This window comes from Leptosomus discolor, chromosome 20, assembly GCF_034619465.1.
Source record: "Leptosomus discolor isolate bLepDis1 chromosome 20, bLepDis1.hap2, whole genome shotgun sequence".
NCBI classification, from domain to species: domain Eukaryota; kingdom Metazoa; phylum Chordata; class Aves; order Leptosomiformes; family Leptosomidae; genus Leptosomus; species Leptosomus discolor.
In genome coordinates, this window is record NC_141410.1 from 4,482,983 (window position 1) to 4,508,676 (window position 25,694).

Consider the following 25,694-nt stretch of genomic DNA (forward strand, 5'->3'; position numbering starts at 1 on the left):
CATGTCCCTCTGTGAGCAGCAAGCGTGCAAGGGAACAAGCGTGCAAGGGGTGCAAACTTGCACAGGGAGCGAGCATGGAAGGGGACCAAGAGTGTCAGAGGAGCAAGCGTGTAAGGGGAGTGCACACTCAAAGGCAGTGAGTGTGCAAGGGGAGCCAGCTGCAAAGGAAGCAGGCGTGGAAGGGGAGTAAGCATGCAAAGGGGGCGAGCGTGGAAGGGGATCAAGTGTGCAAAGCATTTAAGGGAATCAAACATGCAAACGGATCAAGCAGGCACGGAAGCAAACTTGCCGAGGGAGCAAGCGTGCAAAGTGTGCAAGGGGAACGAGCTCGAAATGGGAGCGAGCGCGCAAGGGGGACCAAGCGTGCAAAGGGAACGCCCGGAGAAGTGGTACAAGCTTGCAAAGGGAGTGAGCGTGCAAGGGGAGCGAATATGCAAGGGGAGCAAGCTGCAGCGAGGGCGAGCATGCAAGGGGAGCGAGCAACTGCGCAAAGCATGCACGGGAGCAAGTTCGCCAAGGCAGCAAGCGTGCAAAGTATGCGATGGGAGCAAGCGTGCGAAGGAGGGAACATGGAAGGGGAACACGCTTGACATGGGAGCGAGCAGGCAAGCGGGAGCAAGCGTGCAAAGGGAGCAAGCATAGAAGTGGAAGAAGCTTGCAAAGAGAGTGAGCACGTAAGGCGAGCACGTGTGCAAAGGGAGCGAGCGTGCCAGGGGAGCCCGCATGCAAGGGGACCAAGCTACAAAGGGAGCGAGTGTGCAAGGGGAGCAAGTGTGCGAGGCATGCAAGGGGAGCCAGCATGCAAAGGGAGTGAGTGTGCAAGGGCAGAACACGTGCAAGGGGACCAAGCTACAAAGGGAGCGAGCATGAAAGGGGAACAAGCACGCACAGGAGCAAGCGTGCAAGGGGAGCAAGTGTGCGAGGCATGCAAGGGGAGCCAGCATGCAAAAGGAGCGAGTGTGCAAGGAGAGCAAGCACGCAGAGGGCAGCAAGCGCCCACTGGGATCAAGCGTGCAAAGCGGTTCAGCTGAGCAAGCGTGCGCGGGAGCACGCTCGCCAAGGGAGCAAGCGTGCAAGGGGAGGTAGGCTGCAAGGGGAGCGAGCGTGCAAAGGGGCGAGCGTGCGAGGGGAGCAGCCGGCGGGCTTTGCGGCGCAGCCGAGCGCGGCGGGAGCCGGGCTTTGCAAAGCCAACACGGCCCGACCCGCCGCCCCGACCCTGCAGACGCAGCACAACCGCCGCCAGCCGCTCCCACCCGCTGCTCCCCGCGGGGGCAAAACCTCCCCGGGGGGGTTATATCCAATTTTTGGTTTTTTTTTTTTTCCCCCCTCGCCTTTTAGAAAAGCAACTTGAAAAAAGAGCTATTAAAAAAAACCAACCAACTGGCTTCAAGCAGGGCGAGCACCCAGCATTAGCACCCACGTCCCCCCTGCAGCCAGGGCTGGAAATGGTCATTTTTAGGGGTATTTTGGGTGTAAATTGCCTAAATTCGGCTCATGAACAAGCAAGTGGAACACAGGTGACATGAGCCCCTCCGCCCAGCTCTGTGGTTTGCTGCCGTGAGCAGTTTCGGCTGCTGGAGGTGATGGTGACCTCAGGAAAAGGGCTTGACCCTGATGCTGATGCCCCATCCCGGGGGAATTTCCTCATCCGGGAGGAGAAATCCAGCTCCGGAGCATCCCCAAAAAATGGCAACTGGATGATGAAGAGCTCGGGAGAGGCAGGGAAGAGGCAGCTGCCTGCTGGCGGGCAAGACGGTGCCCATCACCCTGGCGTCAGGCCGCTGCATGCCCAACCCTGCTGCCCTCCGCCCTTGAGCAAGAGCTTGGTATGAGGAAGAAACGTCTCCTCCTCCTCCTCCACCTCCTCCTCCTCCTCCTCCCCACAACCTGGAAGGGGTGTCAGAGCCTGGTCGGGGCGTCACCCTAAAATCCAACCCCCACCCCGCAGTGACCTGTCCCCGGGCACCCCCATTGCGGTCCCTCTTGGTGGGGATTCCTGCTCAAGCGATGCTCCAGAACATCCGCTGGCAGTCAGCGCATGGGTGTCCTTCACCCCATGGATGTCCTTCACCTCACAGACGTCCTTCACCCCACAGGTGTTCTTCACCCCATGGATGTCCTTCACCCTGCAGATGTCCTTCATCCCATGGATGTCCTTCACCATGCTGATGTTCTTCACCCCATGAATGTTCTTCACCCCATGGATGTCCTTCACCATGCACCCCATGAATGTTCTTCACCCCATGGATGTCCTTCACTCCACGGTTGTCCTTCCCTCCATGCATATCCTTCACCCAGCACATGTCCTTCATCCCGAGAATGTTCTTCACTCCATGGACATCCTTCACTCTGTGGAATGTTCTTCACCCCATGAATGCCTTTCATCCCATGGATGTCCTTCACCCCACAAATGTTCTTCACCCCGTGGACATCCTTCACCCTGCAGATGTCCTTCACCCCCTAGATGACCTTCATGGATATTCTTCACAGATATTCTTCACCCTGTGGATGTCCTTCACCCTAAAGATGACCTTCACCCCACCAATGTCCTTCATCCCCCCATGGACCCCACCAAGCCCCCTGGGGAATGGGGCCTATCGATGTCACGAGCCTCCCAGGACTCAGCCTCCACTTGCAGCCCGACGTGCTGGAGCAAAGCTCTGCCACCTCCTGCAACTGCCAGCCGGCAACAGGCCCCAATTATTGCAACAGGAGGCAACAAGCCTTGACCTGACATGCCCTCCCCCCCCCCCAAATTTTGGGGCTTCCGTGGACAGGCACAAGGGCAGGTCCCTACAGCTCCGGGATGGATCATTTTTGGGTGGGTGTTGCCAGGACTTGACCTTGGTTTTGGGAAGCGAGGGGGGGTTTTTTTGCACCCCTTGCAAAAGCCGAGCATCATTTTTTGGGGGGCGACTCCCTGGGCATAGGGGTGAGTTGTGGAAGGGGAACCCCTAAAATATTGACCCCCCTTGCAACGTGGAAAGGAGGTAAAAATAAATCAGAAATCCGGGGCAGGGTAGCGCAGGTTGTAATTCAAAACCCGCAAGAATTTTGGAGGCTAAAAATTGAGGGAAGGATCAAAGCGGCTGCGTGGGAACTTCGCAAGCCCCGGCAGGATCCAAAGGTGACCTCGCTTTGACATCCCCAAAAATTTGTGTCCATCCAACCAGCATCACTCACCATCCCGGCACGCTTGGGTGACCCCCTCTCACACCCGAAATTGGGGCTTGAAGCACCTGAAGGACCCTCTGGGGAGGTATTTTTGGACACTCGGCTTTTTCAGGATGCTCTGAGCATCCCCCAAACCCATTGGTACGTTTGCAACCGGGCCGGTTTTCCGGCATGCCGGGACGTGCCGGGGAGCACTTGCTTTTCCAGCATTTTCCTATCTCTGTTTTCTCTTATGCAAAGAATTTGGTGCTGAAAAAACGGCGCCGGGGGCTTTGCTTCGGCTCAATCCCACCCTCCCTGCGGGATGCGGTGGGGATGCTGCCCGTGGGGGTCTGGCTTTTGGGATTTCATGGGGATTGCACGGGATGATTTCACAGGATGGTTGCACGGGATGGTTGCATGGGATGATTTCATGGGATTGCATCAGATTGCATAGGGTTGCATGGAATGATTGCATGGGATTGCATGGATTGCATGGGATGATTGCCTGGTATTTCATGGGATTGCACTGGATAATTGTATGGGATTGCATGGGATGATTGCGTGGGATTCCATGGCATTGCATGGGATTGCATTAGATGGCATTGGGATTGCATGGGATGGTTGCAAGGGATGGTTGCATGGGATGATTTCATGGGGTTGCATCAGGTTGCATGGGGTTGCATGGAATGATTGCGTGGGATTGCATAGATTGCATGGGATGATTGCCTGGTATTTCATGGGATTGCACTGGATGATTGTATGGGATTGCATGGGATGGTTGCATGGGATGGTTACATGGGATTGCATCAGATTGCATGGGGTTGCGTGGGATAATTGCATGGGGTTGCATGGATTACATGGGAATTGCATGGGATGACTGCCTGGTATTCAATGGGATTGCACTGGATGATTGCATGGGGTTGTATGGGATTGCATCAGATTGCATGGGGTTGTGTGGGATAATTGCATGGGGTTGTATGGGATTGCATGGAATTCCATGGGATCGCCTGGGATTTCATCAGAGGATTGCAGGGGATTGTATGAGAATTCATTGGATGATCGCCTGGGGTTGCATGGGGTTGCATTAGACGGCATTGGGATCGCACGGGATGGTTGCATGGGATTGTGTGGGGTTGAGTAGGATTTCATGGCATTGCATGGGAAGCAAAGCCGCTTCTGCAGGTGCCGGAGGGATTTTGGGGGAGAGGGCATTAAGATGAAGGGGGATATTTCGCACTGTGCACTTTAGGAGGGACTCAGGCCTGTTTGCAGCCCTTCGGCAAACATCCGAGCCCCTGAACTGGTCGGATGCCCCTGAACTGGTCCGGTCACATTTACAGCCCCTGGGAATGGGGAAGGACAATCCAGCCTGGAAGATATCGGAGCCAGTTTGACTTTCAGGCTCCATGGAAGCCTCAAAATTGGATTTCACAGCCTTAAACCTCGCAAACTGCCCAGATAAGGTGCAAAACCCCTTCTGGCATCCCCTCCGGCCAAATCCAGGTGGGAAACACCTGCCCCTGCCCCAAATTTTGGTATTTCATGGCGAATGTCATCGATTCCCCTTCCTCGTGTCCCTATACCTCACCCCACATTTTTGGGGGGTCTGAGCCCCCTGCTCCGGCACCTCCACTTTTTTTCTAATGAGGGGGGAATTGCCCTTTCCTTCTGCTTTTGTATTTAATCAGCCGCTCATTAAAACCTTGGGCTTTAATTACCCCAGACGAAGTGCAGCAGGGGCCGCATTTCCAATTTCCTTCCTTTAATTCTTTTAATTGCGAGAAGCGAGGGGCCGGTGACCCAGCACCACAAGAAAATTAACCAAGAGGGTGGTTTTTTGGGGCTCTTTTCCACTGCTTTTATCCAATGGCTTTGCATCACCCCCCAAAATAGGCAGAATATCCCCAAATCCATGAGCAAAGGGGTTGCAAGCTCTGCTTTATCTCACCCATCGATGCTCAGGGCATGCGTTTGCTGACTCTTCACCTCTCCCAACCTGACGCAGCTAATAATAATACAGATAATTTCTATCCAACCTTTTTGCTCTTCATTATTTATAAAGCCTCAATAAAAATTTGAATAAACCCCAAAGCTGACAGAGACGTTTTTGAGGAGGTTTTTTTTTTTTTTTGGAGGCGAGCCGGCGGCGTGGCTTTTTCTTCTTCTCCCACTTGGAAAGGAACGGGTCAAGTTCTGAGTTTTGCAATCCGCCTCCTGGATTTTTGGGAGATGCTGAGTCATGAGTTTGGGGAATGGGGTTATTGAGAGGGCGGGTGAGTCTTGGGGAGATGGAGGGATGCTGGGAGCACCCCTACAAAATCAAATTGCTTCACCCTGGGAAGGATGATGGCCTCCGAAAGATCAATTTGTGGCATCCTGGGAGGTTGATGCCCCCCCCAGTTGAATTATATCATCCTGGGGGGATGATGACGCCCCCAAAATCAAATTGCCTCGTTCTTGGAAGTTGATGGGCCTCCCCTCAAATCAAATTATACCATCCTGGGAGGTTGATGGCCCCCCAAAAATCAAATTGCTTCATTCTGGGAGGTTGGTGGCCCCCCCCAAAATCAAATTCTATCATCCTGGGGGGATGATGCTGCCCCCCCCCCCATCAAATTGCATTATCCTGGGAGGTGGATGGCCTCAAAAAAATAAAACTGCATCCTCCTGGGAGGGTGGTGACTCCCCAAAAATCAATTTGCATTGTCCCAGAATGATGATACCCCCCCCCCTCCCCCCAAAAAATCAAATTGCATCATCCTGGGAGCATGATGCCCTCAAAACCCCAAGGCAGAGCGGGAGGGCGCAGGGCAGCGGGGTGATGCTCGCCACCCCGGGGCAAGGGTGATGAATTTGTATTTGCTTTTTTTTGCTTCTGAGTTAGCAGAAACGCGTTTGATGTCTGGGACCGGCTTTAAAACATGCCCCTGCAAAAGAGTTTTTATGACTGAAGAGCAAAGAAATACCTGACTAATTATTATTCAGCAAGTTAATTAGGTAATGGGGATTAATCCGTCTTCCTGCGGGGCGGTAATTGCCAAAGCGAGCTTGCTCCGACCTATTCCCAGTGCAGAAACTGGGCACTTCCCAGTCCAGTGAGGGGATGGGGGAGCAGAGCCCATCTTGCCCGTAGCTGGAGGGATTTTTAATGCCAAGACAAGAGGATTTTTGAGCTTTTTCTTTCCCTTTCCGGTGTTTCACAGCTTGGGACGCCAACACCGCCTGCGCCCAGCGCCCAATATGCTCCCCGGGGGTGCAGGTGGCTCCAGCCAGGGGTGCGGAGCAGGGGGTGGGGGGGTGGGGGGGGAAGGTATTAATTAAATTAATTAATTAAAAATGGGATGGTGTCCCATGGAGCATCCTTAAAGCTCTTTAGATCTTCCTTCTCCATCTGAAGCGGGATGCAAGGAGCATCCCGCCCTGCATCCCCCCGGGGAGATGCTTGGCAGCACCCAGCCCACCCTCGCGTTTAATATTGCGACGGCGACGACGCGCCCAGCCTTTAAACCCATGTTTATGCAACTGCTCCCTCCCCAAAAACCCTGAAAATCAGCCCAAAAATACTCCTCCAGCCCCTTTTCCAGGCTCCCCATGAATGAGCAGCCACAGAAAACCCATTTTGGGGATGCTCTCTCCGTACCATCAGCTTGCAGGATGCCTTAAATTAGCAAAATTGGCCTATTTTGGGTGAAAATTCAACATTTTGGGCTTTTCCAAGCCTGGCAGGGAACACAGAATGGGCAGACCAAAATCTGCCTGCAACGAAACCACCGCTGCAGGAGCAAACCCCCGATTTCCCCAGGTGCTGCAGGACGCTCGGCATCGAGCAGGATCCAGCCGCTGCAAAATCCTCCCCCAAAACCTGGAGAATTCCTAAATCCGGAGCAATTTGGGGTGGATTCCTGCTGGGATGGTGATGCTGGGGAGGGGAGGGTGCTGGTTGCGGGGTGATGGGGTGCAGGCGGCAGTTTGCGGTGACTTTTGCTCGCACATCCCTTATCGCGGCGACCTTGAGCCAAGGTCGGTGGCCTTGGGGACGTGGCGGCTGCCCGGCCTCGGGGCAGCAAACGGGCAAAAATGTCCTTGTTCCACTTCCCCCCCTCCAGGCGGAGAAAATCCTGGTGGTTGAACCCACAAAACCCTGCAGCTCCCCCCCCCCCAATTCCCCCCTAGCATCGTCCACACTGTGGGAACGGGATGAAAAAAATAACTTGAATTCATCAAAAATTAAACAAAAAGCAGCATCCCTGCAAATAAAGACAAGGGAGTGGCCGTTATCCGCTTTTTATCATTAATGATTAATTGTTATCGCTAGCAGCCACGCTCCTTTGGCTCCAGAAATAGCTCCCGAAGGAAAGAAGACTCCAGCAAATGGGAATTATTTCATCTCAATGGGAAAGGGGAAAAAGAATCCCCTTTTTTCTGCAATTTTGGGGGTGTGAGGGCAGTTTGTGAAGCCCAAGGAGCTTTCATGGGCAGGGAATAGCAGTGTTATATACATATATATGTGTGTGTGTACATATATCTGTACGTCTGTGAAAATATATCTATATCTGTCTCCCCCTTTTTCTTTCTGCTTGGAGGAGGAAGAGGAATCCGCTCGCAGGAACGTGTGAAGCCAAAGGGAAAATGGATTCCCCCCCCCCGCCCCCATTCCCATGATTTTCGGCTCTGGCGGCACGACACCTCCCAGCGCTACGGCGTGACTCACCCGGTTATTTTTAGCCCCAGCCTCTTTTCTCCCCATGTTTCCATACACGTCGGGTTGCCCTCAAAATGCAAACTAAGGGGCTGAAATGCAAAAAGCAACCTTTGCAAGCCCCGGGACTAGGGGATCATTTCCTTCCTTTAATGGATGAACCAGAAATTCCTTTTATTTCCCAAGACTTTCCACCTTTGATGGGTGAAAAATCACCCAAACCAGCGCAGTTTAGGATGAGTAAGTCGCTGCCAACCCTGGAAAACTTTAAACGAGGCTCGGTGCTTGTGAGTCGGGATGAGCGAGATGACAATAATTGCTTTGATTTGGGTTCTGCGTTATTGCTTCCTCAGGCGCGGAGCATCTGTCTCGCTCTGACCCAAGGACCGGAGGGTTTGATGCGCTTTAATCCCGGCTTGACAAAGAGACGGGGGTTAACTAGTCCTGGTTGAAAGATAAAATCCAAGAGGATCCAGCCGTTCGGTCCAAACCTGGTGGATGAGGTTTGGTATCTCCAGGGTTGGGGGTGATGGGGCTGATGCGTCAATGCATCCCTGGAGCTGGATCTAGCAGGGCCAGGATGCAGCTGGACCGTCCCCTGGATAAAGACGGAGCCAAAAACCCCTCCGGGAGCAACTCAAAATCCCAATGGAAAAATCAACCCAAGCTATTTTCAGCCTGAAATCCTTGGGGAAGGTTACGCCGGCGTTGCCCAACCCGATTTTATTACAAATCTCCATTTCCTTCTGGACTTTGCCCCAAATTTCATCACCTGGGCTGACGTTTTCCAGCTCCAGCCTCTTCCTGACCCAACCCCATCTCAACCTGCATCTTCAAAGAACCTTCTGCTGGCAAAACCGCCGCGGTTTGACCTGATTTGCCAATGCCACCGCGCCGATGGGGTCACCGGGGTGCGGCGCAGCGGCCAGATGTTGCCAGCTGCTTCCAGCTGCTCGGGGCCAGGGCTGTTGTGCAAGCAGCGATGGGAAGGACAAGCTCCCGTGGGTTGGGTTTTTTTCTGTGACTTTTGGCTGCCGAGAAGCTGATGGCAGCAAGGGCCGGCAAAGTCAAATTCCCTCCCGTGCGCCATTCAGTGATGCCAATTTTATTACCGGAATCCCATGCCTGGAAAGGCTGTCCCAGCCCGGACTTTGCCTGCGAAAATAGGAGCTGCTGCCCCAAACCTCCCAAATCCTGCGTGTCGCCGTGACACCCGTTGTCCCCGTTGTCCCCAAGGCTGGGGACACGCGTAGGATGGGAGAGGCCAAGAGATAACGACCGCGTTAGGTGACAACGTGACGCGGCACAGGGAAGGGATAGAAAGAGACCGGATTTCCTCGTCTACGTTTTTCGGCAGAAATCCCGCCAGCTGCATGATGGGGGGTGGGGGGGTGGGGTGTGCCGGGCCGGTGAGGCAGAGCCGAAATCTGCGGTGGGGAAGAGGGTGAGGACGGAGTGGCTGAGCCCATCGCCGTGGCCTTTCTCCTCCACCACCTCTTGAATCCCCTGGAGAGGCTGAGCCCATCCCCGTGGCCTCTGGCCTCCACCAACACTCAAGTCCCTGAGCCCGTCGCCGCATCCTTGGTCCTCCATCACCACTCGAATCCCACGGAGGGGCTGAGCCCATCCCCGTGGCCTCGGTCTCCCCACCACTCCGATCCCTGAGCCCATCACCGTGGCCTCCGGCTGCCACACAATCCCCTCCTTGATCCTTAAGACCCCCCCCCCAAAATCCCAATTTTCCCTTTTCTTCCCTCATTCCTGTCCCTGCCCCCACCCCTGGGACCTTCTTTTCCCCCTTTTCCCCTGTTCCGAGGGCCGGGACTGACCAAATCTCCCCTAAATCCCCCCGGCGCATCGGCCCCGCCGGGATTATCCCTCCGCCGGCCCTTTTCCCTCCATCAGCACTCCCGCCCGCCACCCGCCTTTTTTTTTTTTTTCCCAGCATAAAAATGCCAAATCAGCCAAAAAATTCTCTGTTTCCCAGTTGGGATGAACAAAAATGGTGAAAGAAACCCCAAAAAAGGAGTTGGGATTGCTAAAATTCATAGTTATTGGAGTTTAGAGGCGAGGATTCACTCAAAATGGCCAAATTTGGGGCAAAGTTTTGCAGTTTTAGGAAAATAAAATTAAACATTGACTTGGAATTTTTGGGACTTTTCCCCAGTTCCTGCTTTTTCTTTATTATTGCTTTTTTTCTTGATTTTTTTTTGCACTTTTTTGCATTACTTTGTCTTTTTTTCACGTTTTTTGCCTTTTTATTTCTTGGGGGGGGGGCTTTTTTGCCTTTGTTTTGCTTTTTACCCCTCTTTTTTCTTCTTTTTTGCACATTTTGGGATGGTTTTGGCATTTTTTCCCCTAGTTTTGGCAATTTCTTTTGCCTTTTTCCTTTCTTAATGCATTTTTTCTTTTTTATTGCATTTTTTCAGAGATTTTTGCATTTTTTTGCATGGTTCTGCTGGTTTGTTTGAATTTTGGACCTTTTTTTGTATTTTTTTGCAGTTTTTTGCACATTTGGGGCTTTTTTTTTGCTTTTACTTGCCTTTTCCTTGCAGTTTTTGGTGATCTTTTAGCCTTTTTTTGTGATTATTTTCTTCTTTTTTCAATTTATTTTAATTTTTCGCATTTTTCACCTCATTTTTTTTATCTTTTTTGCTTTCTTTGGCTTTTTATTTTTTTTCCATTTTTAATTTTTTTCCTTTTTTCATTTTTCACCACTTTTTGTACTTTTTTCTTGCTTTCTTTGGCTTTTCTCTCTTTTTTTTTCCATTTTTTTTCATTTTTTTTTTCCTTTTTTGGTGATTTTTATTATGAAAAATCATGCAGGGACTTGAACTTCTTGAGTGATTTTTGTGATTTTCGTGATTTCTAATGACTTTTAAAATGGTTTCAGGGAGAAAAGGGGAGATTTTGGAGCCCGAGGGTGGACAAAGAGCTGCGGGCGCGTCCCCACGCGGGACCCCTGGCGTCGCTTTGGGTGGCCGGGCGGTGGGACGCCGCACTGGGAGGAGCTGGCGGACGTGCGCGCCGGCACATCCACCCCAGAACCCCCTGCCCGGCGCAGTTCCCCTCCCGATTTTCAGCCACATGCACCCCAAAAATTTGTTGCACCCTGGAAGAGGGGATGGGGGTGCTGGGCTTGCTCCGGCCCAGTACCTCGCGGGGGGTTGCATTGGGCGCGGGGGCTTTGCACCAGGAGCGGGGTTTTGCTCTGCGTCTGGGGTATTGCACAGGCCCCGAGTGCTGCACGGGTGCCGGGGTTTGCACTGCGTGCAGGGTTTTGCACCAGTGCAGGGCTTCGCACCGGGCCTGGCGTTTTGCACCGTACCTGGGGTTTCGCACCAGCTGCGGTGTATTGCACCGGGCCCGGGATATTGTACCAGGTTTTGCAGTGTGTGCGGCGTGTGCAGCGTATTGCACCGACTGCAGGGCTTTGCACCAGGTGCAGGGTTTTGCACTGCATGAGGGGTTTTGTACCAGCCGTGGGGTATTGCGCCAGGTGTGGAGTTTTGCAACAGGTGCAGGGGTTTGCACCGCATGCGGGGTTTTGCTCCGGGTGCAGGGCTTTGCACCGTGTGTGGGGTATTGCACCAGGCCCAGGGTTTTGCACCACACGCGGGGTATTGCACTGGGCGCGGGGTTTTGCACCGCACGCAAGGTGTTGCAGCGGGGATGGGCTGTTGCACCGCGTGCGGGGTTTTGCACCGCACGGGGGATATGACGTTGCATGTGGGATATTGCACTGCGTCGGGTTTTGCACTGGCTGCAGCGTTTTGCACCGGGCACGGAGTATTGCACCGGGCGCGGGGTTTTGCAGCGTGTGCAAGGCTTTGCACCAGGCATGGGGTATTGCACCGGGCGCAGGTATTGCACCGGGCGCGGGGTGCTGCTGGGGTATTGCACCGCCTTCCCCTCCGCTGGTGCTCCAGCGCCGGCGCTTCCTCGGCAGCGGGACCCCCAGATTTTGGGGGACCGAGACTGGTGGGGCTGAGCCCCCCTGGGCTGCGCTGAGCAAAGGCAGGTGGTGCAAGAGGCACAGGCACACACACGCGCGTGCAGGCGCACGCTGAGGTGTGCACACACGCGGCTCGGGGAGCACGTGCAGGTGGTTGCAGCCGCATGCGTGCACAGGCGCACCCGCACCCCGATGCAGATGCGTGCGCACATTTGTGCGCCCACACATATGCACACGCGTGCATGTGCACACGCATGTGTGCGTGCGTGTGCAGAGAGACACACAGGTGTGCGCGCAAACACGCACAGGGCTCCACAGGTGCACGTGCGTGTGTACACACACACGTACACACAGCTCATGGGGGCTTGCAGCAAAGTGCTTGCACAAGTACACACACCAAGAACACTCGTGTGCACACACAGAGGCGTGCACGCATGCTCACACGAGCACACACAACTTACAGGTGCACACGCGCAGGCACACTCACATGTGTGCACACACACATACAGGCACACACTCATGCACATGGGTACACACACAAGCAGACAGGCTATACAAGCACACACACTTGCACACTCACAAGTGCACACACGGAGGCATGCACACTTGTGCACTCAAGCATGTGCAAACACAGATGCACAACCCCTTGCACACTCATATATGCACACCCTTGGACACTCACACATGTGCAAACAGGCATACACCTCCTTGCAACTCACGTATGCCCACCAAGAACGTGTGCACACACCCCCTTGAACACCCACACATGCAGACATGGGGGCACACCCCCTTGCACACTTGCGTGTGCACCCCTTGCACACTCACATCTGTGTGGAGGTGCGTGTGCCCATGCATACTTATGTGTGCACACCCCCCCTTGCACGCTCACACACGTACACAGATGCACAGCCTCTTGCTCAGCCATATGTGTGCAAACACAAGCACATGTGCCCTTGCACGCTCACATGTACACAAAGGCGCATGTGCCCATGCACACTCACGCGCACACCCCCCCTTGCGTACTCTCACACGTGCAAACACTGTTGCGTGCCCCCTTGCACACTCACGTGTGCACACCCCCGGCTTACTCACTTGTGCGCAAACACCAGCGCGCCCCCTTACACGCGTGTGCGCACCCCCCTCGCACACTCACACGTCTGCAAACACAGCGCACCCCCTTGCACGCTCACGTGTGCACACCCCCCCCCTTGCACACTCACACACGTGCAAACACAGGCACACGCCCCACTGCACGCTCACGTGTGCACCCCCCCCTCGCACGCTCGCAAACACCGGCGCGCGCCCCCTTGCACGATCGCACGCGCACGCCCCCCCTCCTTGCACGCTCACACACGTGCGCACACACCGGCGCTCCCTCCTCCCCCCCCACCCCCCCCCCGCCCCCTCCGCCCACGTGCCGCCCCGCACGCGCTCCCCCCTCCCCCCCCGCCCCCCGCGCGCCCCCTCCCACACCCCCGCGCACGCCCCCTCCGCGCCCCGCCCCCCTCCCGCCCTCCCCCCTCTCCCCTCTCCCCCGTCCTTCCCGCCCCGCCTCGCCCCGCCCCTCGCCCTGCGCCGCCCAATGGCCGGCGCCGCCGCGCGCCCCCTGCTCGCTCGCTCTCTTAAGCCGCTTCAATGCCCCCGCCGCGGTCGCGCGCCACCGCTCCGCTCCGCCGCGCGCCGCTCCGCCGCCCCCCCCCGGCCCCGGCCCGGTCCCGCCGCCCGCCCGCCGCCCCGCCGCCCCCCCCGGGGCCGCCATGGAGACCGGCAGCAAGGTGAGCCCGCCGCGCGCCCAGGCACCCCGCCGCCACCCCTTCACCGCCCCCCCCCCCCCCCTCCCTGCGCCCCCCCTCCCTCAGCGCGTTACACAACCGGAGAAAGAGCGATCGTCTGCGGGCGGCCCGGTGAAGAGCGGGCGGGGGGAACCGGGGCCGCCTTCGGCCTCCTCGAGGCCACGCGCGTGGGCGCCGCCACTCAAACCAAACATTTTTTTTTTTTGAAAAAATTACTTCAAAACCAGGGAAAACCACCCCGAAACAGCCGCTCCAGCGCTTCACAGCGCGCCCGGGAAGGAGTTTGGGGGTCACCCCCGTCCCCGGCCTTTGGGGTGAGAAAATAGCCCCAAAAAAGGCAGTTTTGGCCCCATTTTGGGGGTGAGGGAAAGACAGCAAGGCCCCCAAAGTGCCGAGATTGGGTTTTTTTTTGGGGGGGAGATGTGCAAGGCTGAGGTGGCACTGAGGGGGAGACACCCCCCCCCCCCCCGGCCATACTGGGGTCCGGCCAGGTCACGTCACGGCGTGAGCTCTTGGCACGATTTTGACCCAGTTCCTGTCAATTTACCCCCAAATCAAGTTATTAAATAACGTAAAACTCTCTCGGCCAGTCGGCAGCAGCCGAGTCCTCCCCGCGCCGCAATTCCCCCCTCAAATAAATTGATTTCTAATGTCAGAGGTGGGGTGAGGCGATGCGACGTCAGGCCCTAAATGAGGCAGGTGAGTTAATTGCGGGGGGGGGGGTCGATAGCGTTAGACCCCGGGGGTCGCTTGCCCCGTCCTCACCCAGGGGTGCTGCCCCCCCCAGATATTCCCTCCTGGGAGTGTTTTGGGATATATTCAACTACGTAGGGTTTTGGGGTGTTGGGTTTTGTTTTGGTGTTTTTTTTTTTTTTTTTTCCCCCCAGGAAAGGAAATAAAAAAATTCACTCCGTGGTCGTGCAACGCGCTGGGTAAGGCGTAATTAAAACCAAAAATAATAATTTTATTCCAATTAAAGACGTTACAGGGACGTCTCCTCTCATTTTTCCTCCCCAGCGAACAACTCCTCCTTTTTCCCCCCAGCTTTGGAGCGTTGGGAACACTAGGTTCTTTTAAAATTAGTATTTTTACCTATTTTATAGTTCTTAATGACTTTATTTAAAGCTGGCTCTACCCCAGCGCCGTTTTTGGGGTTTTTTTTTTTTTGGGCGAGGTGTGGGTTTGGGGCTGGGAGCCGGGAACGTGACGGCCAGCAGCGTGTCGATGGGGGCAGGAATTAAAAAGAAATTTGCTCTCGTAACGAAGAAATCTGATGCGCTGCCGGCCGGGCTTAACTCCCCGCTGCCGAAATGGAGCCAGAGCCGCGCTCCCTCCGCTTTTCCATCTTTAATAACGACTCCGTTAGAGAAATTTGGGTTAGAAATGATTAATTTTTTCCAAGGTAATTAATTGCAGGAAGAATTTGCTGTGCTCTGATGGGCGATGCTTAAATCCAGAGTGTGTTTTGCGAGGAGGGGGGGAAAAAAAGGGATTTTTTTACTGAAGCAGCTGGCGGTGGTGATGCTGGGGGTGCTGGGAGGTGGGGGATGAGCTCGCCCCTCCACCCTTAAATCTGATTTTTAATATTATTAAAGCGGGACGTGCTTTTCTGCCCACGGAGCTGGGCTTCTGCGGCTCTTTGCATGCAAAAACACCTCCCGGGCTCGTCGCAGACGCTGTTGCGGTTGCAAAACTCGGGAGGAATCGTGTCGCCGTCCCTAGCTGACCTTTCAGGAAAAAAAAAATAATAATAAAACATAACACTGCTCCGACTCCGCTTCCCCTCACCGTGAGTTTTCTCCGATAATCCCTCCAAAATCTCACCTGAAACCCCACGGTGCTGGTGTTGCCCCCCCTCTTCGACGGCAGAAAGTCCCCCCCGGGTGGGTACCCGCCGGCGCTGTGGCACACGCCGTGGCTTTGGAAGCGGGTTTTACCCGGCCCTCGGTGGGTGCGTAAGTTTTTCCTGGGCTGGGAGCCAGCGTGCAGCCGCCTTGTCCCGGGCACTGCCCGGATCCGGGTGTCTTCCCTCCGGCCGGCGTGCGGGGTGCTGCACCCCCTCCTGCCATCGCCCCCTGCGCCCGTCCCGCCATGGGACCTCTCGCAGTCGGCCTCTGGGGTGCTCGGTGAAGCCTCGTGGCTCATTTTTATGGGCTCTTTTTAAATGTGGGTTTTCCTGGGAGGCCTTTTAAAAAATATTATTATTATTTTCTAAAGGGTTTGTTCACTTTGCTGCTCCATGAGACAGGCAGCACCCAAAGTAGTCTTGTGTTGGAAGGGGGGAAAAAAAGAAAATGGGTAAAAAAAAAAAGAGTTGTAAAGCCAAATGCAGCCTGTGGCAGGTTTGGGGGGCTGCTGTCACCCCACAGGTCCACATCTTCGAGCGTCCTGGCTGCTGCGTTCGAGCGGTGAAGGAGGCAGGAAGCAGCAAAAAAAAAAAAAAGAAAACACAAATTTATTAAAATTAGAAGCGCTGCTCTTACCTTCCTATGGGGTAGAGGAGTTAGGAAGGAGGAAAGAAACCCAACATCACACAAGTGTTGGGTATATCCAGGCTGTAAAGAAGTCCATTGCACAAAAGCAAGGAGGGGAAGCCTGTTGGTGTTTTTTTTTTTTTCCCCCTAAACTCCAAATAAAGCTGCTGTTTTCTGCAAGCAGTTAAAAAAAAAAAAAAACCAACCCACAAAAAAAACCAACCCCCAAATCCAAGAAACCCTGCGTGTGGTTTTGCGGGAGTTTCCCATGTGAGGCTGCCCTTAAAAGTTTATTTATTTTTTTATCCCATCCCCCCCCCCCTCAACTCTCCATCTTAAGCCTCTCCTTTAATGGTGAGGTTAAAGCCGAAAGGCTCCCGGATCGGGCCGGGCAGCGTGTTTGGAACTGGGAAGCCCGAAGCGAGCGGGAGGAGCTGACTCACAGTGACCCTTCCCCGGGGAGAGCCTCCAAAAACGCCGGCAGCCTTCCCACCGCCTGTCCCTTCAACCTGCCGGAGCTTCGTAGAAATATAAAGTTCTGGGGTTGGGTTAAAAGGTTAAAAATTGAGGGTTTGGTTTTGTTTTCGCTAGAGGTTAAACCTGCAGAAGTAGTTTTATTGTCTCATTCTTCGTGGGGTCGGGGCTGGTGTCGGAGGGAAGAGGTGTTGCTCTCTGCCACCTTCCCGGAGCAAAGTTCACGCCGGTGCGGCGCATCCCCATCCGTGCGGCGCTGCCGTGACTCACCGGCGCGCTCGTCCTACGTGGGGGACCGCCCGTCCGCTCTCCTGGGGCGGGCGAGCTGGCCCTTAGTAAAAATTGCCACCCCCAAAAAGTGAGGGGTGGCCCCGAAAAAGAAAAAAAAAAATCACGCTGAACCCCAGAAACACCCCAAAACTGAGCCAAAATTCCCCCAAACACCCCTCATTTTTTTTAACAGCATTTATTCAAGCATGGGTTGCTCTCAATATTCCTGTCCTCTCAATATTTGCCCGTCACAATTTTGTGGATGGATGAGGTCAGAGTTGGGATTTTGGATTTTTTTGGGGGACTTTTTCCTTGTTTTTCTGGGATGCCAGCAACTTTCCGGCCTGTTTTTGCCCTCCTGAGTGGGAAGTTTTCTTCTCGGGGTGGGTTTATTCAGAAGCGCCAAACAAAACCGAATGCTAAAACCTCCCTGATTAATTGTGTTGGGGCCAAGCCTAATTAATGAGCTTCATTAATGGGGCTGGCTTTACTCCCTGTTGCTTCTTCCCCTCCAAACTTTAACGCGGGGGTAGGCAGCTCGGCTGGAGAGGTGAGGTCAGAGGGCAGTGCTTATTTATTGAAAAAAATGAGAAAATGCTTCTTTAATAAGAAAATACCTATTTTTTTTTGCGTCTGCTTTGTAATTAGCCCTCCTAATTTAGGGGCAGTGTTTAGGTGGGGTCTGAGCGGGTCCAATCCCGTGGGAATATTAATCGGAGATGCCAGGGGAGCATCCCTAGGTTGGGGGTGCTGCACCGGTACCTGGGATAACCAGGGAGAGCCCAGCCCCCCAAATTAAGGGGCTTATAAATTTCACGTGGATCATCCCAAAGCTGATTAACCGGGAATGTCGGATCCTGGTTCTCAGAGCTGAGCGCCGGGAAAATCTCCTGCCGGGGATAATTGGGCCGTTAACGAAGGTGGCCCGAGCGCTGGCCCGCCCTGACCCCGCTCCCAAACAAGGCTCCGATTGTCGCTCTGGCTGAAGCGGGAGGAAGAGGAGGCGGGTGAAGGGTTTGCCAAATAGCCGGGATTTTGCTTGGCGACTGTTAATTAGGCTCCGATGCAAAAACTTTGTTAGCGGCGGCTCTCCGGGATGGCCTCGCGCCGATGCTGGGCCGGCCGGTGGCGTCCCCAAAAGCATCTGCCCCCGCTGGCACGCTGCCCGGGTGTCACGGGAGCCCTCTGAAGGGATCCTGTGCGCAGATAAACCCTCCCTTCCCAGTCCAGAGGCAAAAAATTCCTGGAATTCACAAACTTGCTTTTTTTTTTTTTGAGCCCCAAACAGTATTTTTTTAAATATTTTTTTTTTCCCCTACCCCACGTGGATGCCATAAAAAAAGCAAGTTTCCTCTTCTCTCCTGCATGTTTGTGCTCACAGCCCGACGAGCAGCCCCCTCCTCGTGCAGCTCCCCGGGGAGGAGCGCTGGGGGACCTCTCTGACGTTGGGGGGGGGGGGGGGGAATCGCTGGCACCCCAGGTTTAACCCCACTTTTTTTTATTCTCTTTCCCCTTTCCCTGCAGATGACGGCTCGCCTGATGCTCGCTGTGGGAGGAGCGGTGCTGGGTTCCTTGCAATTCGGCTACAACACCGGCGTCATCAACGCCCCGCAAAAGGTGAGAGCGTGCGCCGAGCGACCTCGCCGGAGCAAAATTCTACCCCCCAAACCCCTGTGCCCGAAAACAAACCCGCACCCGCCGCCGGCCCGGCTAAAATAGTACATCCCGCTAGGCAGCTTACCGCCTGTAATGGGATTTGCCAGGGAGTGATTTAGCTCCCGACTTCCCAGGAGAATTAGTTTCCTCCTCGCTTAGCGTTCTTGCTGGGAAGAATCCCAGGAACGCCTGCGGGATGCTCGCCGGGTGGGACTGGTGTAACCTCGAACCTCGGCTTTTAGTGAAGATCTGGAAGTTAATTAGGGTTTGAGTCATCTCGAAGCTGAGGGGGGGGGAATGAGCGCCCAATCCCATGCCCCAGTGCATCCCGATGCATCCCAATCCTCCACCCCAACCCAAATCCTGGCACCCTAATTTATCCCAATGCATCCCCATCGCAGCTTTGCATCCCGGAGCATCGGGATGTCGCCGGGAGGGGAGAGGGTCGGCTGCTTGCGGGGTGGGAGGGAGAGCAGGAGGCGTTGGCTCCTTCCCCTACCAGAGTGCCAGGACCCTCCAGCGGCTGGTAGGTCCGTGGGAGCCTTGAAAAGCTTGACTTTGCCCAAATGACGTGGCTTTTGGAGGTGTTCAGGGCCTGGAAAGGTTAGGTCAGGAATGCCACGTGGTGCTTGCAGCGTGCCCTGGGCAAAGCTCCCGTGCCTGGGGTAAGGTGTCGAAGGACAACCCGGGGTCCAGCCACTGCTGTGCCGGAGCGGAGCCTATCCCCGAGCAGCATCGCAGCCCCCGGTGCACCATCCCAAATCATTACACCCACCCAGGCAGGGTTCATGCCATGAGAGGGTTAATCCCATGACCAGCGAGCAGGTTGCAAAGTCTCCCCTCGAGCGCTGGGTTAAAAACCCTCCTTGAGGGCGAGAAGACCCCAGGAAAAACTCCCCAGCCCCCGTCAGTGTGGAAAGAGCAAAAAAGTCACAAATTGCCTTTATAAAGGTGTATTTTATCCCGGTGAGTGGCCTCAGCAGGATTTCACGTGGCTGGAGGCTGCGACTCCCGTCCAGCACCCGTGGCCACGGGGCACGCATCCATCTGCCAAAAGCATCGCCCTGCTAAAAAATCCCGACCCCCGCTCGCCTTCCCCTCGCGCTGGAGACATTAGTGCGCCAGGGACGGGCGATGGGAGCAGCGTTGGGAGCTGGGAAATCCCTGGGAACGTGCTGAGGAGCAGATTTCTGGCACCTGCCCTCGTTTTTCCCTGAGCTCGGGCCCGGCGGGGAGCGGGCGCTGTAATCCCCGCCGTGCTCCGGAGCCCGGCCCCCCGAGGACCCGCAGCGTTTCCATGCAGCTGCAAGAACTTCCTCCCGTCGCCTCCTGCCCCAGGAGATGCTGCTCTGGGGGACGTGGGCAGGGACCGCAGCGGAGCTGGGGTCTTCCCAGTTCCTACAGGCTCCCAGTGAAGCGAGATCCCCCCCCTCGATGGGTGTTGCCTCAGTTTCCCTCGGGTGTTTTAGGATTAAACCCTTGGGGCTCAATCTGGGGCTGGGCTGTGGATTTTAGGGGCGAGTGATGCTGCGGTCGGGGTGCAGAACTGACGGGGGGGGGGGGGAGGATTTGGGGTGCTCTGTGCCGGGGACACGAGGGGAGGCAGATGAGCGTTGTCCTGGGTAGCGGGGTGCTCTGGGCACGGGGCTTCATCACACCTTTAGGGGTGGGGACGCATCGGGGTGCAGGGTTGGGGTGCAGGATGGAGATGCATTAGGATGGGGGTGCAGCAGTGCACAGGGCTGCGATGGGGATGCATTGGGATAAATCGGGGTGCCAGGATTTGGGTTGGGGCGGAGGATTGGGATACCTCGGGATTGGGGATGCATTGGGGCATGGGATTGGGATGCATCGTGGTGCGGGATTAGGCTGGGGGATGCATTGGGGAGCAGGATGGGGGATGCATTGGGGCATGGGATTGGGATGGGGATGCATTAGGAGCAGGACTGGGCTGCACAGGGGTGCAGGAATGGGATGCATTGTTCCCCTGGCTTCGGCGTTTGCAGGCAGCAGCTCCCTGCGGGAAGGCTCCTTCCTCGGGCGGAGGGAGGGCTGAGCGCCGGGTTTGTGGTCCTCTTGATCTAGTCCTCCCCGCTGCTGAACCAGCGGCTTGGGGTTTGTGGGGCGGTGGCAGACGTGATGTGTGGAAGGGACGGCCCGAAACTGGGCGAGGGCCGGTAGAAAGCACTCAGCTGAAATGAAATGAGGGCGAGGGGGTGGCGTGGGGGGAGGAAAACCCAACTTTGGGGAAATGCAGTTACATTTTTTTAACGCTTCTCACTTTAAACTTGCAATTCTTCATCTCCTCCTCTCCCAACAGCTGGCTGATGGCGGGTTTTCCCATCCATCCTCTTTTGCAGGAGGGAAGGGGGCCAGGAGGGGGTATTTGGGTGTTACTTTTTGATAAGCCGAAGCACAGCCCAGCGTAGCTCAGCCAGCGCTGGGGCATCCCACTGTCACTTGGATTCATTTTTGTTTCGGCTTCAGGGGGAGCGAGCTGGAGGCTTTTGGGGAAGTGAGGTGGAATTTAGAGCTCTGTGAGGTTTGGCAGGGTGTGTGCAGAGACCTGCTTACCCCCACCGAGAGCCTGAGCCAGTCCTGGGTTCTCCAAAGAACATTGATTATTTATTTGGGTGATGTTAGGAAAAGGGAAGAAAGCCCCCAAAGCGTCAAAACCTCCAGGTGAAGCAGGAGGCAAACAAAATCACTTAAATATTGAAATCCTAATGGTTTAGGGGCTTTGTAAAAGGAACTTAAAAAACACCTCATAGAAATTACATTATTGAAATTTCTAGCGAAGCACGGGGTGTATTTCTCGCGCTGCCTCTGCCAGGGGCTCTTGGTTGTGCTTGGAGCGACGGGGAAAGTAGAAAACGAAGCGGGATTGTGCAAAGGCCGGAGCGGGAGCTGCGCGCGTGCGGAGCCCTCGGAGCAGCCCTCGGGGTCTCCGAGCCCCTCAGTGGCCGGCAGCAGCTTCCCCCGCTTGCACGAAATCTCCGCTCCTTCTAGCTGGGGTTGGTGGGGTGTGTTACTGAGCCCTTTGCTTTTTTTGGTTTGGGTGACCCTTAAATAACTGACTGGAAGCTTTCAGCAGTGGGCTGGCTTTAAAAATACATTAAAAAAAAAAAGAAAATATATTTTTTTTAAAAAAAAAGGTGTTCTGCAAAGGCAGTGATTGAAAACAAGCGCTTGTCTGGGATGTTAGTGTTGCAGAACCATTGTGGTGTGGCAGAATTATAGCAAAAATCCTGTGTTATGGAAGTGTGGCAGCAAAAAATAAAACACTCTAGAAATTAAACTCAAGGGTGTGTCCAAGGGGATGGGGATTGATCAGCTCCCTGGATGACCCCGCTGTCTTCCTCACCTTCCTCCAGCACCTCTGCCGCCTCCCCTCCCCGTGTTGCTTCTCCTCGGGGGACGGAGGCGTCCCTCCCGCGCCCCGGGGAGGAGCGTGACCTCCCCACGGGCCGCCCGGTGAGGCGAAAGAGGTATTTTGGCAACGCCGAGCCTCCCTGGGCAGGGCGAGACCAGAACCCGTCTGGCTGCATTTCCCCCGCGCATCCCATCAGGTTTCCTCCCTGGGCTTGGAGCTGAGCCACCGGCCCGGCGGCTGGGTGGCTCCCGGCTCCGTGACGCATTGTCTTGTGATCCGCGCTCGCTGGCCAAGGGGCTGTAGGTGGCTGGGCTGAGGCCGGGCAATTCGTAACACCGATGGCACGGATGGACTAGGGGTGGTGTTAACCCATGGCTTCGTTTCTCCCCCCCCCTGTGTCTTGCAGGTGATTGAGGACTTCTATAACCGTACCTGGCTGTACCGATACGATGAGCCCATCAGCCCTGCCACCCTCACCACGCTCTGGTCCCTCTCCGTCGCCATCTTCTCTGTCGGGGGCATGATCGGATCCTTTTCTGTGGGGCTCTTCGTCAACCGCTTTGGACGGTGAGCACCGAGCGTGGTGGACCTGTGGTGGGCCTCAACAGGGGGCATTGTGCGGCCTCATCCCACCCCGGCATCCGAGGGCGGGTGGTTTTGGGCACCTCCCTCCTGCCAAGAGCTGATGTTTGGGTTCTCCCAACGCCCCTTCAGCCTCTCTGAACCCTGTGGTCCTCCTCACCCTTCTCCCTTCCCTCCCCCAGGCGCAACTCCATGCTGATGTCCAACATTCTCGCCTTCGTGTCCGCCGTCCTCATGGGCTTCTCCAAGATGGCGCTCTCCTTCGAGATGCTCATCCTCGGCCGCTTCATCATCGGCCTCTACTCCGGCCTCACCACTGGGTTCGTGCCCATGTACGTGGGCGAGGTGTCGCCCACCGCACTGCGGGGCGCGTTGGGGACCTTCCACCAGCTCGGCATCGTCTTGGGCATCCTCATCGCGCAAGTAAGTGCCGGAGAACCGGCTCGGGGGGGCGTTGCCCCAGCTTTGATGCTGATGTTCATCAGGGTCTATAGGGGATGGGGTTCAGTGCAGCAGCGCGGAGCGTTGCCCGTGCTGTAGATCCACAAGGCCCTTCAGATGGAGCTGAGGCTGGAGGGATGGACCTGGAGCTCAGCAGGACCAGGAGCTCCAGGAATGCTGAGAGATCTTCAGGTTTGGGGTGGGCAGCATCATGATATGACATCACTTGGCCATTTGGAAGCAACACAGCTGTCCACGTCCCTCTGATGGGCGTCCAAGCCTGTAGTGCGCCCGTGAGCAGCAGAGTTGGGCCCAACTTGAGCTGGGAAAGAGGGGCTCAACCCTTCTCATCCTCAGGTGTTCGGTTTGGACTTGATCATGGGAAACGACTCGCTCTGGCCGCTGCTCCTGGGGTTCATCTTCGTCCCCGCCCTGCTGCAGTGCATCATCCTGCCCTTCGCCCCCGAGAGCCCCCGCTTCCTCCTCATCAACCGCAACGAGGAGAACAAAGCCAAGAGCGGTGAGTGATGCCCGTCCCTGAGCTCATCCCGCCACGCAGGAGGGTCCTCAGTGGCTCCTGACTCCCCACCTCCTCCCCTTAGTCCTCAAGAAGCTGCGAGGCACGACAGATGTCAGCAGCGACCTCCAGGAGATGAAGGAGGAGAGCCGGCAAATGATGAGGGAGAAGAAAGTCACCATAATGGAGCTCTTCCGTTCCCCCATGTATCGCCAGCCCATCCTCATCGCGATCGTCCTGCAGCTGTCCCAGCAGCTCTCGGGGATCAACGCGGTGAGTTTTGGAGGGACCTGGCTGCCGTGGGTCAGCTTGTTTCACTCAGAACTTGGGGTCATGCTGGCTCCAAGACCTGACTCCTTGCCTCATGGCACATCCCTGCCCTTTGTAGGTCTTCTACTACTCCACCAGCATCTTCGAGAAGTCAGGTGTGGAGCAGCCAGTCTACGCCACCATCGGCTCCGGCGTGGTGAATACAGCTTTCACAGTCGTTTCGGTGAGTTTTGGCCCACCGAGCTCTCACCAGGGAAGGTGGAGAGAAGGGGGCTTTCCTCCAGGCCGGGGATATGCTGATGGACGTGTGTCTCCATCCAACAGCTCTTCGTGGTGGAACGAGCCGGACGCAGGACCCTCCACCTCATCGGCCTGGCGGGGATGGCGGGGTGTGCGGTGCTCATGACCATTGCCCTGACACTGCTGGTGAGTGATGGGTGTTGAAGGGACGGGTGGGCTGGGAGGAGGTTCTGCACGCTGCCCCTCGCTGTGGTGCCTTGGAGGAGGCGGTCTGGAGAGGAGGAAGGGCTTGTCCTCCTAGAGCTGCTGGCTGAGCGGTCCCCGCTGCCCACATCTCTCTTGAGGTCCCAGAAATCCAGTCTCCAATCTGGAGAAACCTCATGGCTTCTCTGCCAGCGCCGCGCTCGCTTGGGTCTCACCATCTGCCATGGCCAGATGCTTCCTCGCCCTTCACCAAACCGACCGTCTCTCTTTCCCTTGGACTAGGACCAAATGCCCTGGATGTCCTACCTCAGCATTGTGGCCATCTTCGGGTTCGTGGCCTTCTTCGAGATCGGTCCAGGCCCCATCCCTTGGTTTATCGTGGCAGAACTGTTCAGCCAGGGCCCTCGTCCCGCTGCCTTCGCTGTTGCCGGGCTGTCCAACTGGACCTCAAACTTCATCGTGGGCATGGGCTTCCAGTACATCGCGGTAATCATCTCCTGGTGGGAGCGGGGCTGGGGGCGGGAGCCTTGCCTTGCCCACTTCTCTTAGGCCCCGAAACCTGGACTGAGGTGGTTTGGTGGGGTGAACGCCCCCGGGGAAGAGGGATGGGGCCAGGATCTGAGGAAGGAGCAGGGAGTTGGGCTTGATGATCCTTACGGGTCCCCTTCCAACTCGAGGTGCTCTCTGAAAGGGCAGGAGAAAGCAGGTCTGGGACCCCGGTCACTAGATGGTCCCTCAGCTGTGATTGTCACCCTGCACCTGGCACCGGTGACAGAGCGCCGTCCCCATCCACGCGCTCACCCCTCCCTCCTCTTTTCTCCTTCCCAGCAACTCTGCGGCTCCTACGTCTTCATCATCTTCACGGTGCTGCTAGTCCTCTTCTTCATCTTCACCTACTTCAAGGTGCCAGAGACGAAGGGTCGGACCTTCGACGAAATCGCCTCGGGTTTCCGTCAGGGGGGAGCGAGCCAGAGCGACAAAACCCCGGATGAGTTCCACAGCTTGGGCGCCGACTCCCAGGTCTGACCCGCCCGCGGCCCCGCCCGCCCGCCCGCCCGCTCTCCCGAGTCCCTCGGCTTTGGGGTTTTTTTTTTTAAAAACACTTTGTACAGAAACCAGGACGGAGGGAGCGGGGGTCCGGGCTCGTGTCCACGCACCCCTTTTCCAGACACCCCCCTCCCCCGCACTGGTTTATTGGGGACAGACTGACCTATTTTATTATTTTTTATTTTTTTTTTTTTTCTGCTAGGAACAATTTTTTTTTTTTTTTAAATTTTTAGCTGGTTTCGCGTCCAGGATTTCAAAGCCAATAGATGTTTTAAAAACCAACCACGCTGCCTCCGCCAGCGGGAGGGTGGCTCCCTTGTTTTTAATGACGCGATACGTTATTTAACGAGAAATCACGTAGCGGGTGTTTTTAAAGCTGGAAACATGTTTTTTTTAACGTTCTAATCGTAGAAAAATCACGTAAATTGACTAAATCTAAACCAACCCTTTTTTTTTTTTAAAAAAAAACAAAACAAAACAAAAAACAAACCAAACAAAACAAGTTATTTTTTCCAGCAGCTGAACTGATTTCAAGCCCCCGGT

General features: G+C 55.6%; 1 protein-coding gene across 2 annotated transcripts; it reads left to right on the forward strand.

The window, feature by feature from the left end:
- Positions 1–13,549: 13,549 nt before the first annotated feature.
- Positions 13,550–25,156, forward strand: SLC2A1 (solute carrier family 2 member 1). 2 transcript variants are annotated; one of them, XM_086476367.1, is made up of 10 exons: positions 13,550–13,585; positions 18,346–18,438; positions 22,257–22,417; positions 22,615–22,855; positions 23,231–23,393; positions 23,476–23,663; positions 23,779–23,883; positions 23,985–24,086; positions 24,387–24,590; positions 24,933–25,156. In XM_086476367.1, the coding sequence occupies exons 1-10, from the start codon at positions 13,568–13,570 to the stop codon at positions 25,128–25,130; spliced, it is 1,473 nt and encodes a 490-aa protein (XP_086332493.1). In that variant the 5' UTR covers positions 13,550–13,567; the 3' UTR covers positions 25,131–25,156. The 2 variants fall into 2 exon arrangements, with proteins under 2 accessions (XP_086332493.1, XP_086332494.1); XM_086476368.1 differs by lacking the exon at positions 13,550–13,585 and adding an exon at positions 14,284–14,302.
- Positions 25,157–25,694: the final 538 nt, after the last annotated feature.

What these genes read in the sequence shown, in the direction of transcription:
- SLC2A1 (XM_086476367.1), top strand. An exon ending in GGAGAACAAAGCCAAGAGCG is followed by an intron (nt 23,394 to 23,475) that starts GTGAGTGATGCC and finishes TCCTCCCCTTAG; the next exon opens with TCCTCAAGAAGCTGCGAGGC. An exon ending in CCATTGCCCTGACACTGCTG is followed by an intron (nt 24,087 to 24,386) that starts GTGAGTGATGGG and finishes CCCTTGGACTAG; the next exon opens with GACCAAATGCCCTGGATGTC.